At 37.9% G+C, this 20,043-nt stretch overlaps 1 protein-coding gene and 1 long non-coding RNA gene across 2 annotated transcripts in view; one reads left to right on the forward strand and one right to left on the reverse strand.

The window, feature by feature from the left end:
• The window catches only part of itga1 (integrin, alpha 1), a 65,857-nt gene extending 53,728 nt beyond the window's left edge, over window positions 1-12,129 (forward strand). The window contains exons 22-30 of the mRNA XM_053515521.1: window positions 1,075-1,151; window positions 1,260-1,343; window positions 1,806-1,914; window positions 2,010-2,123; window positions 3,017-3,115; window positions 3,211-3,321; window positions 3,668-3,763; window positions 8,148-8,261; window positions 9,568-12,129. Of these exons, the coding sequence (XP_053371496.1) occupies window positions 1,075-1,151; window positions 1,260-1,343; window positions 1,806-1,914; window positions 2,010-2,123; window positions 3,017-3,115; window positions 3,211-3,321; window positions 3,668-3,763; window positions 8,148-8,261; window positions 9,568-9,627 (864 nt within the window). The 3' untranslated portion in view covers window positions 9,628-12,129. The remainder of the gene's footprint in view (window positions 1-1,074; window positions 1,152-1,259; window positions 1,344-1,805; window positions 1,915-2,009; window positions 2,124-3,016; window positions 3,116-3,210; window positions 3,322-3,667; window positions 3,764-8,147; window positions 8,262-9,567) is intronic.
• Window positions 12,130-13,631: 1,502 nt separating this feature from the next.
• LOC128545351 (uncharacterized) lies at window positions 13,632-16,919 on the reverse strand. Its single transcript, XR_008365860.1, has 2 exons — window positions 16,620-16,919; window positions 13,632-15,586 (listed from the first exon to the last, which is right to left on the reverse strand). It is a non-coding gene; the product is annotated as an uncharacterized LOC128545351 (long non-coding RNA).
• Between the last annotated feature and the right edge of the window lie 3,124 nt (window positions 16,920-20,043).

Consider the following 20,043-nt stretch of genomic DNA (forward strand, 5'->3'; position numbering starts at 1 on the left):
GAGAAACTACGATAATAAGTAATTGGGGGGGTCAAGACTTTTGCACAGTACTGTAAATAAATAAAAAAAGATTTGATTCTGTAAGGGTTTCTTCCTTACTATTGAATTTAATTTTTAAATCCAAGCTCGTTCAGGAATCTTTCTATGATAATGAATTCGATCTGAATATCACACTATTGAAACAGTTTAACTAACTTCTCAACTTACATTAATGTTCCGTTAACATTTAATGATAAATGTACATACAGTACAGGTTAAAGAGGAAGACATACTCACTGGTGACATGCTCTGGGACTTGAACCGATAATCACTGATAGCGTTTCATAGACAGCATGCCCCTTAAGTACACTATACTGCCAAACATATTTACTCACCATCCAAATGGTTACAGGTGTATAAGGCCTGCAGACCGCTTCTACAAACATTTGTAAAAGAATAGAGGTTTTAGAGTTTGCCAACCTTCTGCGGAGTCAATAGCTACAGACCTCCCAAGTTCATGTGGCCCTCAGATTAGCTCAAGAACAGTGCGTAGAGAGCTTCATGGAGTGTGTTTCCATGGCGAGCATCTCCATCCGAGCCAAGTGCAATGCAAAGCATCGGATGCAGTGGTGTAAAGCATGCCGCCTCTGAACTCTAGAGCAGTGGAGACGTGTAACAAATCACGCTTCTCTGTCCGATGGATGAGTCTGGGTTTGACGGTTGCCAGGAGAACGGTACTTATCTGATGAAGTTTGGTGGAGGAGGGATTGTGATGTGGGGTTTGGTGTGGAAGAACTTGACCTTAACCTGATGGAACACCTTAGGGATGAATTAGAGCGGAGACTGTGAGACAGGCCTTCTCCTCCAACTTCAGTGTCTGACCTCACAAATGTGCTTCTGGAGTAATAGTCAAAGATTTCCATGAACACACTCCTAAACCTTGAGGAAAGCCTTCCTGGAAGAGTTGAAGCTGCAAAGAGGGCGGGGGCCAACTTCATATTAAACCCTATGGATTAAGAGTTGGATGTTTGCATGTGAAGGCAGGCGAGCGAATACTTTTGAAAATATAGTGTATGTCATGTCTTACTTCCACAGGAAGAATTCCAGATCCTCTTCGAGGTCAATCCATCTCACATCCGCAAAGACATCGTCATCAACATTACCGCGTCCACGTGAGACCTTTTTCTTTTTTTTTACTGTGATCGTGATCTATAAGAGCTGTGAGAGGTTTCTTTGTACCTTGAAGCCAACTCTCTTTGTTTTTTCTTTCTTTGCTGTAGTGATAGCGAAGAGCACAAGCTTGAGGATAACTTTAAACAGATCACCATCCAGGTGAAATATGAAGCCAGGCTGAAGTTCACTGTGTAAGTGCATTTTAAACATGATCCAGTTAAAGCTCACAACACCCACTTCTTATCATCAGCCCAGAGACATAACCCCCTGAGCTTCCACTGCCTTGCTTATCAAGTCATAGCAAGTCATTGGGGTGTAGTAAGCACTTCCTAGACAAATCACAGGTTCCTAGACAGTTCATAGTGGTTTGGCACGGTTTGTTGAAGCCTCACTAAGTTAGCAAATGTAAGCACATTTCGTAGCTAATGCATAGGCAATTCATAAGTGAATAAGGACGTAAGGAGGTAAAATTACCGCCAAGAGCTTAAATTGAGCGTTCTTACATCATGGATTTATGCTGATTTTACCAAATTCTGATCATTGGCCGTCATAGGAGACGTCACATTTCAACAAACTTGGAAACAGATTTTTCTTTTCCTCCTTAACCAATTTAAGTGAGCCTCTGCCTTTATCTTGATCTTGTATTCATTTAGGAAGAGACACATAAAGGAAGAACATATCATCGTGAAGGAAGGAGAAACAGCCCCGAGCACCATCAACGACGTCAGCATGATTGGAGAGGACATGAACATCACTTATGAGGCAAGAACAACTCATCGTTGATTGATTTTTTAACCTGCTTTGTTTCTGCCGTCCCTCCTTAACTACAGTGTGTTGTGTCTGCTTGTTTTTTACAGATTGAGGGAGGTGCCGAGATGCAGAGTCCTCCTCTCAGTCTGACCATCACGTTTCCATTTAAGACAGGGTCTAAAAACTTCCTGCTCTATTTGACTAGCATCAAAGCAACAGCTGTGAGATTCCCTTCCTTTTTTTTTATATTGATCATTTGGCAAACTAATGATTAGACAATGTTACATGAATTAACTTGACGTGTAGTTCAGATATAAGAAATGAGAGAAGGAGGGAATGAAGTGATGCAGTTATGAATCGTGATTCTTTTTTGTGCTGATTAATGAATTGGCATGTTGACTCCAAAATAGATTTTTTTTATTATTTATTACATTTATAATAGAAATGCACCAGGGAATCAGGCAGTGCCCGGGATTGGCTGTTTTCCAGCTTGATCAGCCAGGACATAAGCGATTCTGTTCCGAGTGCAGGAACCTCTGAGTGCTGCAACAGAAACACATTTCTATGGCGTTACGACATCAAAAGTTGCACGTCATTAAAAATCCTCTGATCTGCCTTTTCCTCCAAACTCTGCAAGCAAATTAGTCTCAAACCTGCTCATTACACGCTTACACCAGTCTCAAAACACCATCTGCGCTAATTCGTCTCTGGTGCACTCTGAACTAGTCCCACACTGCGGAGATAGTCGATAAATATAAATGATGTCAGAGATACGCAGAAATGCTGCACTTGGCTTTTAAGTGAGAAAGCTAACGTTATAAGGAACCGGACACATTTAATTAATCATGTTGTGAGTAATCATTTTTGTTCAAAGTTTCATGGTCTTAAAATGATAACAAAATCAGGTCAAATTAGGATTTTAATAAAATCGTGATACTAACAGAATCGCATTATTATTCGAATATCACGGCACCTAGGTATTGTGATAATATCGTATCGGCTGGGGATTCACATTCCTATAAGAAACGTGAAGCAGAGACGTGTGGAAAGCATCTGTAAAAGCTAATTGTGTTCTCTCTCTCTCTGTCTCTGTTTCTCGTTTACTCTCCTCTAGAATATCGAGTGTAAAGCAGATGTTAACCCTCTAAATATCAACCATAACCATTCGATCACCCACAAAGTGAAAGCTGAGACACTCAGTGACTATCTGATGGTGAGTGTCCCTTTTAACACAGTGTGTGTGTGTGTGTGCATTGCTAATTGTCTCTACCACACTTTCTCACTCATGTCTCTCTCACTCTCTCTCAGAGGTGTAATGAGTCGGCAAACCCCTGCGTGTCATTCAGGTGTGAAATTCCTGCTGCCAAGTTTAACCAAATCAACATCACCTTCAGAGTCTGGAAGCAGACGTTTATCATGGTGAGACTCGCTGCTCTATAGGGAACACTCCAGGATGAGTGAGACCACTTGATCATTCACTTTCTCGTAACTCGCTGTATCCACTGATTATTTAACCATGAAATATTCATTTGGAAAAAATATTATCAGGAAGATTATATCATATCATTTCATATCATATTTGTTAAGCCCATGTGACGTATACCTGTACGTTCAGACGGAAGAGAGTGTAAGTACATTGATACTGTAGATTAATAGGTAACATTTCTCAGAACAGAACAGCCTCGGGTATTTATTCACTATTCATATCTATTTCAATTGTCACTCATTTTCTTTATATTTTTAAAATATTCTAATGTTTTCACAGGGCGAGTTTTCCAGTCTCATCTTAACGGTTCACGCTAAACTGAAGATTAAGGACATGGATTACTTCCAGTTAAACAAAAACGATGAAAGCAGAGAGGTGAGATCCATACAATATGTGACTGCCCTAGTAAAATCAAAAAGTATGCTAAGTGTACTAAATCCTAGCATGCCAAAGCATACTTAAATGTACTTGCAGTCAGACTAATGCAGTGGTTCCCAAAGTGTGGTGCGCGCCCCAATAGTGGGGAATACAGACATGACAGGTGGGGCACAATGAACGGAAGGGAATTAGTGGAAAATAATAGGAAAGTACATATTCTAATTCATGCTTTTCTTTATTGACAATAAACATCGGACACTCGATACTAAACAATCACACGCAAAGAAATGGATCATTAATACAAGTAAATTAAAATAACATCAGAGAAAAAGTGGAACCATAGTGCAACAATAACGGTTTAACGTCGGCATGTTAATTGCAGAGGAACAATATATAAGGAAACATTCGGTAATATGTATGTAATTTCATTTATTCCAATGTGTATGCTGATGTTTCTGTATTTTTTCAGGCAGTACTAGTCTGGCATTTCTAGTTTCCAGTGTGGCAACAAAGTTGCTTTTTGATCCTTCAGGCGCTGAACAGAAGGGAAGATCAATATCGTTCTACGCTTTTTGTTTTGTTGGTGTGCAGCATTTTGAGATGATCCCTAAATCATTCGTTGCGCCGTAGAGAATAATGGTGTTTATGCTTTTAAACATGTATAATTTAAGGCGGATGTAGCTGAAAGACAATGTAGAGAGGAAATATATTTGGGTATTTTATTCACGGGTTTATTTACGCAGCTATTAAATTCGGAGATGCGAATATAAAACTAACTTTACCGCCGTCACAAACAGGTGTTATTCGCCCCCCAACACATACACACGTAATCTCTATCAATTATTATATTAGGACATTTAAAGGTTTATGATTATCAAATATATTATTACTATTATAATTAACCCTAGGCGCGTGACAGCCGTCGAGACGATTAATACAAATCCCCCAAAATGATTCTTTTATGGCACATTTATTTTGCAGGGGTTTGTCAATGTACAAATAACAAATTATTTATCACAAATTACACTAAATAAATATTGTTTGTGGTGAAAAACTATAGGAAACGATTTTTATTATAAAATAAGCAATATAAAAATATACATGTTGTATATGAAAAAATATATATAATTTATATATATTTTTCCCTATACAACATTTTTATATTGCTCATTTTATAATTAAATTTGTTCGTTATAATTTGTAAACCATAAACCTATGAATTTATGTTCTAATAGATTATTTGAAAGAGATTATGTGTGTGGTTAGGCAATCCGTGGCAGGGGGGGGGGGCATTTTAGAGCATAACTCTGGGTCAGTAGCGTACTGTATGTAGTTAGCATAATAACGTCAATGGATACATTTGTTACATGGACCACAAAAAAGCAGGTGATTCAGCATCATCAGCCTAATCAACCAAAAAGTCTATAATGAAGCCTATATGTTGCGCTTGGATTCATGGTGGTGATGGTGAGGGCAGAGGAGAGACCGGTGTGTGAGGAGAGACCCAACAAAGTAGGAAGACACTTAGAGACAACACACCCCAGTAACGTTAATAAGCCACTCGACTTCTTTGAAAGAAAGCTCTTTTTTTTTCAATTTGCACTTGTATTTTATCTGTTTTGAACTTGCCGTTATTTGATCTTATTGGTTTAGAAATTTTTATTTCAATAAATTGTACACTTGGCCGTTTTCGTTATCATTTTGTTGACAAGTGGGGCTTGAAAATTCGCCCACCCCCTTAAGTGGGGAATGACAGAAAATGTTTGAGAACCACTGGACTAATGACTAGTATACTTGAGGTTTGCTATTTTGGAACAACTACTTTTGTACTAAGTGTATTTAAGTTGTAATTAAATTGTACAAAAGCACAATTTTAAGTATATTAAGTGTACTGTTGTGTGCTCAGTACACTTAAAGTATATGGCTGTGTGTGTACTAATGTACATACCGCACAGTAATTAATACAATGTAAGTATATATTTAATGTCTTATACTGTAAGTACATTACAGCTATTTTTACTGCATTACAAATACATGATTAATATACTACAAGTATATTCTTATTGCAGCAGTAGCTGTTATACTCCTGGTCAATTACAAATACTAAAAAAGTACACTTTGTGGTTTATACAAATATACTTTATTATATAATATAATACACACAGTCCTCTATATTACAGTATTGCAAATGTATTACCAGTACAATAAAGGTGTTTAGGATAATTTATAAATGCTAAATGTATTTTCTACACTATAACATGTTTTTGAAACACATTACATCAGTTATTACGAGGCAGATTTCCAACAGAAATAATTTCCACAAGCTTACAAAAAAACACTACTATAGTTTATTTGTGTTCAACAAAACGCCAGGTTGTCTCACAAACACACAAACTAAATGTAAACAGTTGTGTGAACACAGACAGACATTAGTATTAGAGTATAGAGGTACAGTATTAGTTTAAACCTGGTGTGTGGACACAGACAGACATCAGTATTAGAGTATACAGGTACAGTATTAGTTTAAACCTGGTGTGTGGACACAGACAGACATCAGTATTAGAGTATACAGGTACAGTATTAGTTTAAACCTGGTGTGTGGACACAGACAGACATCAGTATTAGAGTATACAGGTACAGTATTAGTTTAAACCTGGTGTGTGGACACAGACAGACATTAGTATTAGAGTATACAGGTAGAGTATTAGTTTAAACCTGGTGTGTGGACACAGACAGACATTAGTATTAGAGTATACAGGTACAGTATTAGTTTAAACCTGGTGTGTGGACACAGACAGACATTAGTATTAGAGTATACAGGTACAGTATTAGTTTAAACCTGGTGTGTTGATTCTGTTACACAGAGACTGAAAACAGGCCGAGAGCTACGGAGTCATTATACCACAAGCAAAGTACATGAGATTTATAAACAACACATTAGACAATACATTCTATAGTTTAAAGTATGTACTTGATTTTAAACTACCCTAACAAAAAAAACATGAAATTTAACTTATGCCGATAAAAATAAAGTAATAACGATATGAACTAACGCACGCGATGATGCAGCTTCAAACTAGAAGCGAAGGACTGGGAGCCAATCAGACAGTCCGAATCTGCCCGCCTCCCGCTTCTGATTGGCTGGTATCGCGCTGATTGACTGGTATCGCGCTGATGAGCTATATCACTGCTGCAGTTCGTGCAGGTGTCGCTTTATGACAGTGAGCGCATAGAATAAAGTTTAAACACAGAAATGATCTTGAACCTGCTAAAGTGATTTTCAGCGCGCAAATACGAGTTTGAGGGCGCGCGCGGAAGAGAGGGCTTCAGCGTGCAAAAACGAGTCTAAAAGCGCGCGCGCATGAGAGAGTAGTGCACTAAATATAAGTACATATGAATAAGTACATATAAATTTAACTGATAATATACCGAGACTACCGGATATTAGAAATTCTAAGTATTCTAATTTATACTTTCTGTACGTTTGTACAATGATTATTTCGAGCATATTTTTAAAAATATATACCAAAAATACATTGAAAAACAAGTTTAAATAAGTATACTTTGGAAATTAAACAAACCTTTCACTTAAAGTATATTTTCCAATAATAAAATTTTTAGAAAGTGTACTATAATACAATTATTTTGAAGTATATTTAGAGTATAATTCCAAAATTTGGTAAAAGCATGATGTTAGTATACTTTTTATATATTAACTGGTGGTTAAATTTTTTGTTACTATATTTGCAATGTACTATCGAGGATTTCAATATATTTGTAATACACTAAATTGTATTTTTTTTTTCCACTGGGGTGCTTAGTCATAGAGCCGTGCAATTTAATTAATTATGCAGTTTTATCCATCTTTTGTTGGTCGAATCAGAATCGGTTAGCACGTTTTAAATGATTAAGGTAAACTTTCAAACTTTTATTTGTCTAAAAATCGACAAATTTCTTAAAATCCACAGCAGCCTTTGCAGAAAACAGAAACCGCTCGATTCTTCAGCAAAGCTTTCGAATTTCGTGAGATTATCGCTTCGTCTTCTTCTTTTGAGTTTATGAGCGGTTGGTGCAACACCACTCCCTACTGGACTGGAGAGTGGAGCCAAAGGTTGGCAGAAAAAAAACTAAGATTGTTTTGTACAAGACTTTTATAGAATCACCGAAACAAGTTAAAGAGAATTTCAGTTTTTCTTAGATACTTTTTTTTAATATGTTAAGACTTTTAAGAAATACAGCTGTGTGAGACAAATAAACTCTATTGAATCAAATCCAATTGGAGACCACAGTGCTTAAAACAGTGTATTTATGGTTCACAGCTCTAGTCATGAATATAACAGCAGATAAGTGAAAATATTTATCGTGACTTGCTCTGTTGCAGGTGACTGTGCAAATCTCGAAAAAGTCCCGGAGTGGAATTCCTCTGTGGATCATCATCCTGAGCATCCTCATAGGACTACTAATACTGGCACTAGTTATATTCTGTCTTTGGAAGGTAAGCGTCATGCATTCACAAGAAGCACTGCATACTACGAGGGGGCGTTCAAGTCAAACCGGGACTTTTGATTGCGCAAAATAACAGAACACAGTTATGAGAACTACCTTACCTCAAAAACTACCTTTATGTGTAAGGGCACAATAACAAATATTTGTGTTATTCTTATTTTAAAAGTGCAAAATCTTTCAGGTTGTAGTGTTAGAGGGCCCGATCTGTCCTCTTCTGTACGTTCCAAAGAACTTTGACCGACAGTTTTCCTAAAATTCCTGGTTTCGAATGCTGATGTTCCATTGGTTTTATGCTTTTATTCCCCCCCCCCCCAAAAAAAAATTTAAAAATCCAGTTTGACTTGAACGCCCCTCATACATCACAGATTCCCATTCAGCAGTTGGATGGCTAGCTGAAAGACATTTATCCCAAAGACTAGACAAATGCAGACTTGGCCACTGTTTCTGTTTATATGGTTTATAAGTGAATAAATGTGCTCAAGCAGAGACATGAAGCTGTGAACCTGTCATTACTAAAAAAGAAGGCGTGGCCTCTGTGGCTGCATCACTGTGTAAGATGCACCTTAATTAATCTTTACACTAGTTTTATAATAAATTGAATCAGTTTTTCATTATTATTTTCTTATTATAATATTCTAAGTACAATATTTAATCAATAACAGATACAGTACATGCTCGCTGTACAAAAGTACAAAAATAAACAGCCAGTCATCATTATTATGAACAGAGGACCCTTGGAGGGCGAGTGACTTGGTCTGCGAGTGTTTTGCAAGACGAGCAAAAACAAGCGAGGTCTCGATATACGAGTAGTACGCATACGCCTTGTCTGGCCAGTGTCACATGATCACAACTGAGCCAATGGTTATTTTGTCTCACGCACTATAGGATTAATCGTCTCCCATGCTCAGTCTCAGTGCGTCTTACTCGTATAGTCAACATCCATGTGTGCGTGTACTGCTTATTATAACATTTGTTAACGCTGTCAGTATACTATATGGTCAAAAGTATGTGGACACCTGATCATCACACCCATACATGGTCTTCCGCAACCCATTGCCACAAAGATGATCAAGTGTCCAAAATGAAACGGTCACATGGCTGAATGGACACAAATCCCCAAAATCTAGTGGAAATCCTTCCCATAGCAGCCTCACATTAATGCCTGCATCCTGAGATGGGATGTGCAGTCGTTAGGTGTCCACGTACTTTTTGGCCACTTACAATGCACTTGTAGTCTAGTCATCTAATCTGGACAGCAGTGAGTTGATGAACGATGTCTCTACTTCTTTCTCCAGTTCGGCTTCTTTAAAAGAAAATCAATGGAAGACATGAAGGAGGATATGAAAGACAGTTAAAGGCTCCAGTCTTCAGGTCTGCAGCCTTCCAAAGCCCTCAGGTCGAACTCACACTCACGGACCCACAGAGACGCTACGCATTACAGTTGAACAGAATGGACCAGAAGCGTCACCGACGTCCACCTGAACATCTTGAGAGTCTAGATTGTTTGGATTTTCAAGATGGTTTCTCAAGACGGCTTCCCATCACCAGTTGGATTTGTGTTGTGTTGTCATCTTTATTCATTCTTTATGCCTTTCAAAATCCCAGCACAGGTGCTCTGCATTTCAACATTGCAATAAGATAGTATAAACTATCGAACCGAAAAATACAGCTTTTTTTTATTTAATCTTAGTAATATACAGCAGATAAACAAATAAAAATATGAACGATTGATGATTGACGGTCATTTAGGTGTTTTAAACTCTATGATGTTAACTGGCCGCTTCTTTAAGACACGGCTTCTTTCCTTATTATATGTGCCTTCACCGTCTAGCAACGTATTGTACGTATAAAAAAAAAAAGATGGAAAAAAATTAAAATAAATTAAAGGTCTGCAACAACAAAGTGCCAACTATAACAAATATAAGGCAAATAATTTTTTTCTTACTGTTAAACACATTGCATTCGAGGTCAGTATGTAGCTAGTTTTTCTGTCCTTATAGACAATTAAGCGTCCTTTAGCACACTTCTCTGCTTCGAAGCTATGAAGCGTTTGACACTGATCTCCATCACATCCTTCTGAGTTTTTCCTCACCTAAGTGCTGGGGATCTGACTGATTGTACTGTAAATGTATATAAGAGTAAAATTGTATATAAAGAGACATTATCTGTAAATGAACTAATATCCAAATGATCGATTAACCCTTGTTCATCAATAGAGGTTTAGATTAGTTTGCTCAAAAAGAAATCTTAAAATTGAAAACAAGTCCGTCCCATTTTATATAACTTTTTTTTTTTATTACATTCTGCTTAAAAATAGCCTAGTAGTAACAAATCCTATTATTAGTTTTATAATATCGTTTAGTTTTATGTATCGTTTTAGCTCTCGATTTGGGCTTAAACATGTGCTGATAACAAGCTTGATGCTTTATTCATCCATTCCCTAGACCTTAAGTGTGTGTAGGGATGTGGGGTGGGCCAAGGGGTGTTTGAGCCATGCTTGGTCCAGATTTCAGTATCCTGATTAAAACTAATGAGCTGGCAGAGCACCACCTGAAGGTCACGGCTGTACAGTAGGTGGTGACCACTGTATTTTTCTCCTTTTTACAACCACGGCAGGACCTCCAGTCAGCATTAACACACTCATTGTGAACCATTGCTACATAGATAAATCGGATGCAATGGGGCATCTCATTGTTTCCAGGGTCTCCACTTTGATCCTGACCTCAGGTTACCATCTGTGTTAAGTGTCACATGTTTCCTGTTCCATCCATTGTCCAAAAACTTGCAGATACATGGACTGGCGGACCTAACTTTTTCCTAGGTGTGTATCTGGTGCCCTAATGATGACATGGCGTCCCAGTTCCAGCCTCTACGCAACCCAAAACATGAGATAGACAGGATATCTGGAAGCTTTTCGAACATCAATATAGAGTAGTAGCAATATACTACACACCTATTAGATTTAGTTTGATCCTTGCTGTTCTTCTCTTTAGTCCGTATAGATTTTTTACAAATTACATTTTTAATTTATATATGTTTGCATTTAAGGTGGTAAAATGTTGCTGTTCTTTTATGATCCTGCAGGTGGCGTGCTCTAAACTACTAACACAGTACAGTGCGGTAGGAGCATTATCAATATCGAATCACAATATTTATAAAATCAAATCGCCAGCTAGGTATCGTGATAAAACCGTATCGGGTCATCCCAGGTGATTAATTGTATATCTTTTATGCAGTTCGATGATTTGTGCTCTTGTCCTTTTATAACAATATGTTTTTCACAACTCTCTCTACCAAGTTGCTGTTTGTATAACTTCCTTCATGCGCTCGAGTTGTGTGCACATAGTGTGTTGTACAATCCGTTGTTGTTATTCAGCATTGTTTATAAATATCCTGTTCGGGAATTACATTTTTTATTCTAATGTCTTTGATGTTTTAATGACTCAATTATTCAGGTCTAGATTGTAGCTCTTTCTCTTGTTGTTACATTTTTGATTCAGCCTTTCATGTTTTTGTTACTTTGTTAAAACACACACGTGCTCTATATTGAATTTTGTTTGCTTATATTACATTCGAGCTCATCCCTGTTGGTGTCAGAACTCCACTGCTGCAAGCACATGTATTAAGTATAGGCACGTTTAGGGTGTGAGAAAGAGAGATTCTGTTTGTTTGTGTGTGTGTGTGTTTGAACTCACTGCTGTGAACCAGGTAATGCACTGTTTTTTTTTTGTTTGTTTGTTTTTGTTTTTGTCATTCTGTGTATATATCCTTCCTTATACCACGGATTTGAAAAGAATTGCACATTATGTCTGTTTAAAAATATGCACATAAAATAAATGTCTTTTTTTATGAACTTATGAGTGCAAGAGTATGTGTGTCTTTATGTGTGTGTGTGATTCTTTCGGTCGGGTGTCCAAATACGCTTGGTCACAAAAATTAATATGTTTTCTTTTTTCCAGTATGAGCCTCATTGAGGTCTACACCTCTTTATCCTGTATACACTGTCCTGGAGTCTATACCAAGAGACTTAGGGCACGAGGCGGGGTACATCCTGGACGGAGTACCAATCCATCACAGGGCACACACACGTACACACACTCATTCACACACTCACCCACCAAGTACAGGGAGAACATGCGAGCTCGATGCACTTAGACTCAAGGTGGGAATCGAACCCAGACCCTGCAGGTGCCTGGTGACACTAAGCCACTTAAGCCATTATTTGTCCATACTGATACTGAAGCGAGTATGAAAAATAAAAGACCATATTTAGCGTTTTATTACATTTTGTCCGTGCTGTTAGCAAGTCAATCTAACTTAAATGAAATAGGGCTTTTAAGCGTGGACACTGTGACAAAGCAGATTTACAGAAATAAGCACCGTGGCCTTGCACCTCCAGCGTCCGGGTTCGATTCCCAGCTTGGAGACTGTGAGCATGGAGTTTGCACCTTCTCCCTGTTCATGGTGGGTTTTGTCCAGGGTTCCTCCCAGGGCATTGGTGGCTCAGTAGTAGGTCTTCCATGTGGAAGGCCCAGGTTCGATTCTCAGCTCTTGTCCAAACCTCAGCCACTGGATGAACTGGAAGGGTTGTGTCAGGAAGAGCATCCGGGCGTAAAACCTGTGCCAAGTTGTTATCTGGATCAACTGGTCCATCGCGGAAAAACTAACAAGGAGTACTTTGGTCTTTTTGTAAGATGCCGTGTTACCACCTCTTTATATTTCCCCAGAGGTCTGCTTCGCTTTAATCGCTGTTATTAACTGTTAAAAAATAAAATGTCTGGATGGCTGTCATTCCATACACACTGTCTGTTTATTAACATGAGGACATTTAGGCTGTTTTCACACTAAGTATGATTGTCCCTCCAACCACACCGCTTTAGCCAGCTTTCACATTAGTCACATCGTTCCGTTCCAGAGTACACTTGTGTATTTACACGCGCTGATACAGTAGGTGGCACCCAGTTGGTTTGCAATCTGACAACAAACATGAAGAAAGGAAGCACAAGGAGGTCGACCTTCATGCTACGCCGAATATTGTTGGTATTTTGGAGACAATATCAAGAAAAAGCCTTCCAACTATATCAGCTATACTGCATATACTGTAGCTATACTACCCTTCAACCTTTTCCAAACTATGACTATTTAAGGGCTGTTCAAGTCAAACTGGGACTTTTGATATTGCGGACTAACAGGACACAGTTATGAGAGTAAAACTCCCTTTATTTCTCTATATAATCCCCTGCTACCCGAGTGCACTTATCCCAGTGATTTATTCGTCCTTGGACAGTTTTTTCAGTAAAACTTATCAGTTTTAAGCGTTCCTTCTTCTGCTTAATAAAAAATGACAAACTCTCAACAATTGGGTAGGAGTATTTTATCAAAGGTATGGAAGAAAGATACAATAAAAGTATAAATTAACAATATTGTAACAAATACAGCAGTGAGAAACAAAACCCAGAGGAAAGGGTTTATCTAATTTATTCGAACCCAGCACCAAATAAATACGACTCTAAGATGTGTTTCATAAGAGCTTAACAAACCTTAAATAGTCAGAAATTCCTCAGACTGGGTTGATAACAACAGAAACCCTGATCCCCATAAACAGTCACATGATCTGAGTGTTCTGGATGGTAAACCATAGACACATGAGTAAAAACTAAACCTGGGTTCACGCTGATGTGATGTGATTTTCTATAAATGATAGAAAGAATGCTTCATGTGGCCATTAGAGCTGTGAATCACGGGCAGAATGTCGATTCGATGCAGTTTTACGGTTCGATACGATTCACAAGCACTAAAGAGATTTTTTTATTTTATTTGAATAAACATTAAAATGCTTTGTAACTTGTGTTGTTAATGATTTAAATGTCACTTCTTGTACAAAGCGCTAATCTTCTGTTCGACACTCCAGGCCAACAGGTGGCGATATTGCACCAACTGCACATGAACTCGAAAGAAAGAGAGGCGCATTCGTATTTTCTGCAAAAACGGTTGTTGTTTTTTAATTTGGGTCAATTTTAGACCATTTAAGGTTTCCAACTTAACAATTTAAAAAGTGTGAATCGATACTATATTCGAAAACCCGACACAAGAATTTCATTAACTCAATCAAGCAACAATGCATTAAATACATTTCAGAATTGAATAAATCACACAGCTCTAGTGGTCTTAGATGCAGACATAATATGATGTGTTTGAATTATTGTCAGCCATTTTGGGGCCAGTAATCAAAGATGGCCGAAAAGAAAGAAAAATGAAATTTTTCATTGAATGACGTGAATCTCATGGGGAAGCTACGAATACAGCAGCTGTTTAAGCGAGAATTAAAGAAGCATTTGTTTAATTTAAGAATGAAAAGGAAGAGACAGCAATGTGTTCCAGCTCTTCCTTTATCCTTATCATATAAAGCAGATGTTGAGGAATGGATCTTACCAGCAACATCACTAAATTCCCTTCTTCTCCTATTAAAGCACCTTTTCTTTGCTACTATTATCCTAAGTGTACTGAGTGAGAACATAAGCAGAACTTCCTGTAGTAATGCTTGTTAACCTGCGTTTTTATTCTTGGAATCTGATATGCAGAACATGTTCGGACACACTCCTGGCATAAAACTCGATAAACCTTGGATTAAACTGCACAGACTGAAACCTGACCTGAGGTAGAGGATCTGAAAATTCATGCTAAGTCTTTTTTTTTTTTTTTTTTTTTTTTCAGATAAACAAAAAGCTGGAAAACAGTCAAAAGCACTATTACTAAGCGCCGGTAATACAAAGACAAATGTAACAGGATTTATGTCTATATAAATACACATAGAGCGCCGATGTGAGGTTGTTTACTAAAGTGTCTTTGTGCCAGAATGCGACCAGGCCGTCACAGGAGACGTCAGGAACAGGTTCTTCACAAAGTCCAGGGTACGATGCGGTCAAAAGTCCGCTCTCCAAAGCAGTAAAACAGCAGGCAGGAAAGAGGTTTCCGCAGACACCACCATCATCATCATCATCATCAGTGACCGACAGCAAGGAGTGAGGAAGTTTTTTTTTCCATTTCAGGAGGATTTTTCTTTATTTTCCTCTTTTTTTTTTTCCAGACGGATGCAGAAAACGAGCACCCATATCAGCTCAGCCCTCAAGTGACCTCTTCGTGATTATAATCCTCATGAAGTGCGTATCTCGTTCAGGACTTACGTCCCTCCTGCCGGGTCTTCGTTCGCGGCTTGTATGTGTTTTGCCAGAAACTCCAGCAGGACATATTTCCAGTAGATCATATCTCCAAGCGCACGCAGCTGGAGCGCACATTCAGTCACCACTGCCTCCTCTGAAAAGAAGGTGGGAAAAACGTAAACAGCCGATTCAGATAATAATCCTGTAATAAGACAGTAATTGTTCGAAGGAATCTATGCTTAATCCATAACTCACTTCACGATCTGGCTGATATGTTCGTTTTCTATACGTGTATTCGTTTTTTTTCTTAGGTTAATAAATTCGCAAACTTTTATCCATTTGTTAAAATCACTCATTTGTCTTTGGGTTACTGATTTAACCGGTTCAGAGTCACAGCGCATCCTGAGCCTTTATGTGCACACACAATAACACACATCTACACACAGGAACTTTTTAATGGTTATAAATTGTGAGAAACACATCACGTCGAAGGGGAAACTAAATTAAAAAAAAGAGGAAGCCTAAACTTAGCAGAATATTAAAAGTCATGTGGTACAGATCGGGTTTCTGAGTGTGTGGATGTCTGCGTGGGTTCCCTCCACGTTCCTTGGTTTTCTCTAACAAAGGATTGATGACGCTAGATTGTCCCCAAGGGTGAACGACTGCGTCAAGGTGTGTGTTGATGACGACGTGGAGTGTATTCCAACCTTACACACAACATGAGTCTATCCACTGAGATCCTGACCGGGATAAAGTCACGATAAACACAAGTACGAATATATCTGTTAAAATAGGTATTATTTTTTTATATCTAAAAGTTTATCAACAGACAACGATACACAGCGATCGGTGGCACTGGAGCGAATGATAACCTTGCATTTATGTTACACTTATTATTACTGTTTTAATTGTTTTTATGGACAATAAAGAGAAAATTATATATATATATATATATATATTTTTTTTTTTTTTTTTTTTTTTTTTAAACAAGTACTCTTCTTCCAAAACAACAACTACAGCTACTATTAATACTACTGATAATAACATCAAAAACATTAAAAAAAACAAAAACTTTATTAATCCAGCTGTTCTCAACCCATCATAATAAAAGTCTTTTTTTTTCTTTTTATATCACAAAAGTAGCTACTAAAACAAACTGAACACATTATAACGACGTTACATTTTACCTTTGCTCGCCATTTTCAGGAGTTAATCAGCTCTTCGTGTTTCGTGTAAACCAGAGAGAAGCTCAGACGCTCTAACGCTCCTCTTCCCTTCGGCTTCAGAAGAATAATAAGCGCAGTGCAACAGTTCCGCCTTTGCTGGCACCTTTTTCTATCAGTTATATTTAGAAGAGCGGTGCTCAAACACGACCGCGCGCGTGTGCTTAGTGCACTACGCAGGCTGCAAAAACAATCAGGTTAAGCCCCTAAGTAGTGCGCGTGCATAGGAAGTTAAAATAATTTGAGATTCGCGTCTTGCTCAACCTTCCTGAGTGACGTCTTTATTGCGGGACAACCGAGGATTTCCCCGTGCACGCGTTTCAGTCGACGTCATTCCAGGTTGTTGTCGGTTTCTCTTCTCTCGAGTTTTTTTGTTTTTGTCTTTCCTGAGAACTGAACTTTCTTCCTGATTAAACATGCGGGCGAAAGGTGATAAGAACAGATAGACGGAGGGGAATGAGTTCAGATGAGATTATTGTATAATAAAATTCCAATTTTTTATTTCTTTAACACTTGTGAACTTAACACTTGTGTTTTTTTTTGCAGAAATAATTGAACAATTGTCGTCGTCGTCCTGTGTACAAGACCTAGTCCAATAAGGGACCATAGAGGCCAATGGTGACCACTGTATTTATTCACTCACTCATCTTCTATACCACTTTATCCTGTATTCAGGGTCGCGGGGACCTAGGGCTCATCCCAGGAGACTTAGGGCATGAGGCGCGGACAAGGTGCCAATCCATCGCAGGGCACACACACAGTACGGTAATTTGGGAACGGCAGTCAACCGGAGTCCCATGAGAAAACCCACCAAGCATGGGGAGAACATGCAAACTCCGTGCACACAGAGACGGGAATCGAACTCAGACCGTGAAGGTGCAAGGCGACAGTGCTAACCACTACACCACCGTGCGGCCTTTTATTTATTCGATTTACACAATCATGGAAAAAAATTATGGAAATGTGTATGAAATGTGAGAAAATATGTATCAGAATCAGGTTGTCTTTGAAGAGCAAGCTGATGGAGACGGTGGCAAGTAAAAAACTCTCTGAGATGCCAATAGGAAAATATAAAAAAGATTTTATGACCTCCTGTCAATATTTATACACTACAGTCATTTTGGGAACACCAGTTACCCTAATCTGCCTGTCTTTCAACTCTGGGATCAAACCGGAGTACTTGGAGAAAACCCACCAAACATGGGTGGAACATGCAAACTCACACACACACAGGCCCGAGACGGGAATCGAATCCAGACCCAAATACCTCTTTGACCTTGTGAGGACGAGGAAATGAAATATATTCATTCCTTAATTTTTTTTTAGTCACAGCCATTCTTATATCCTTAAGGCTTGAATAGCAAAGGTGTAACAAAAATGTTTAGGACTAAACAGAGATATTCTTACAGAGATAGGTATAGCTTTTATCATTTCTTAGCAGTACATAAAAGCTGATTTTATGGATAGATAAGTTTAGATAAGCTATCCATCTTAGACAATAAAGTTCTCACATATATTGTAATATCACTCTGTAACCACCTGTTTAGAATTAATTTGTGTTTGTCAATGTTATTCCAGATATTATATGATTTTTTTAAAATCATTTTGTCCTTAGAATTAATGAAACAATGCCCAAAAACAACAAAAGAAAATGTATTCTCATGTTGAGCAAGTGACGTAAATAAATGTCTATGCAGATGTGTGCTTCAGATCAGATAACATACTGTACAGATGTTTTTGCTATATGTCCAGGACACTGACCTGACTATACAGTTTTCTTTTTTGAGATGGAAAACATAGCTTTTCTGCAAGAAGACATTAACATGAAGTCACCCATGTGTTGCTGTTTTTTTTTTTTCTTTTGAACTACATTGTACCTCAAATTAATCGATGTTGAAAATGACACCGTTCCAAGTTCAGTTTTCCCAGTTCAGATGTAAATCAAATGAAGCATTATCCCTCACATCATCCCCATCATCTAAAGAGAGTCATGCGGGAGCACTGTACTTCTTTAGTCTGTCCAGCTCCTTTTTGTCCTCATACATACACACCGCTTAAACAAAACAGCTTCCAAAGCTTTCATTTTCAGGCCAATTTTTGCCATCAATGCCATCATGCTCATAGTGTGTGTTGATTGCTAAACTGTTGGGACAAGCCTTCAAAATTCAGTGCAAAATAAAAACATAAAAAAATACGGCACTAATTAACGGATTATCACTACAATTACTAAACATATGACAAATATTTAAATATAAATATATCCAATGTTTTTGTAACTTTGGATTTGTCACTTAAATTTCGCACATGAATAAGGTAGTTTATAACTACTTTTTTAAAACTATGCAAATATTTTCCATCATACAAAGTGATGTATGGTGTTATCCAGACGGCAAGATTATCTTCTGTTATTGTAGGGACATGAATTTTACACTCTTTCCTGAACAAGATCTCCATTAGCATGGTGTTGTGCGTTTATATGAAAATGATGCGGTCTGTTCGCTAATACAGCTGCTTGCCGGTATTGTGACAGCGTGGTAGGTTGCCAGAACTCTGTGTTCCCTTAGCTTAAACATTTCCTCAACTGGATGCATTAAGAGGTATTGTGAAAAGGTTTCTGAGGTCACAAAGGGTCTTATCACAAAACATGTTTAGATAACATCTAGCTTTATTTAAAATAAAAATGGAAAGTGTAGAGCAATCATTATATATTGAAATCAGTCAAGATTATTGTATTTGATTTAAAGAAATAACATCTCCACAGTTTATCATTATACCAAGCTAAGGATGCTGAACTGTTGGGTCCGACATTTAACTGACAAAGGATGTATTATACAGAACTCCTTCAGGAGCAGGGGGGATTGGATGAAATGACTTTGGAGAACATGATGTTGGTCAGTATTTCTTCAAATGCATGTGGAATTTGGTCAGAATTCCTTTAAGACTATAGTAGGTGGGATTTGACAGAATTCCGTCAGGAGCAGGTGAAATTGATTAGGAATCCTTAAAGAGCAAGTGGGATTGAAATGATGGAATACCTTCAGAAATAGGTGGTATTAAACAGAATTCCTCCAGGTGCAGGTGGGATTAGAGAGACTTGTGTAATGTTAATAGGTCTACATGTGAAAAATTCTGATGTTACATAATCTTACAGAGAGTAATGACTAAATAACAGAGCAATAGGTTAATTCATGTGTAATGACTGGGTTACATGCGCTAAAACAATTACAGTGAAAATTCTCAGTCGTCCATGTGAGGTTATCTGGAAATCGAATCGTGTCAACTGGACTTATTTCTTTTAGTCTGAGGTAAGTTCCTTATATTATTTATTCCTCCAAGGTCAAAGAATCCTCGGCTGTCTGAAAAGGCTTGTTATGTGAACAATGGGGAA

This window comes from Clarias gariepinus, chromosome 17 (genome assembly GCF_024256425.1).
Source record: "Clarias gariepinus isolate MV-2021 ecotype Netherlands chromosome 17, CGAR_prim_01v2, whole genome shotgun sequence".
NCBI classification, from domain to species: domain Eukaryota; kingdom Metazoa; phylum Chordata; class Actinopteri; order Siluriformes; family Clariidae; genus Clarias; species Clarias gariepinus.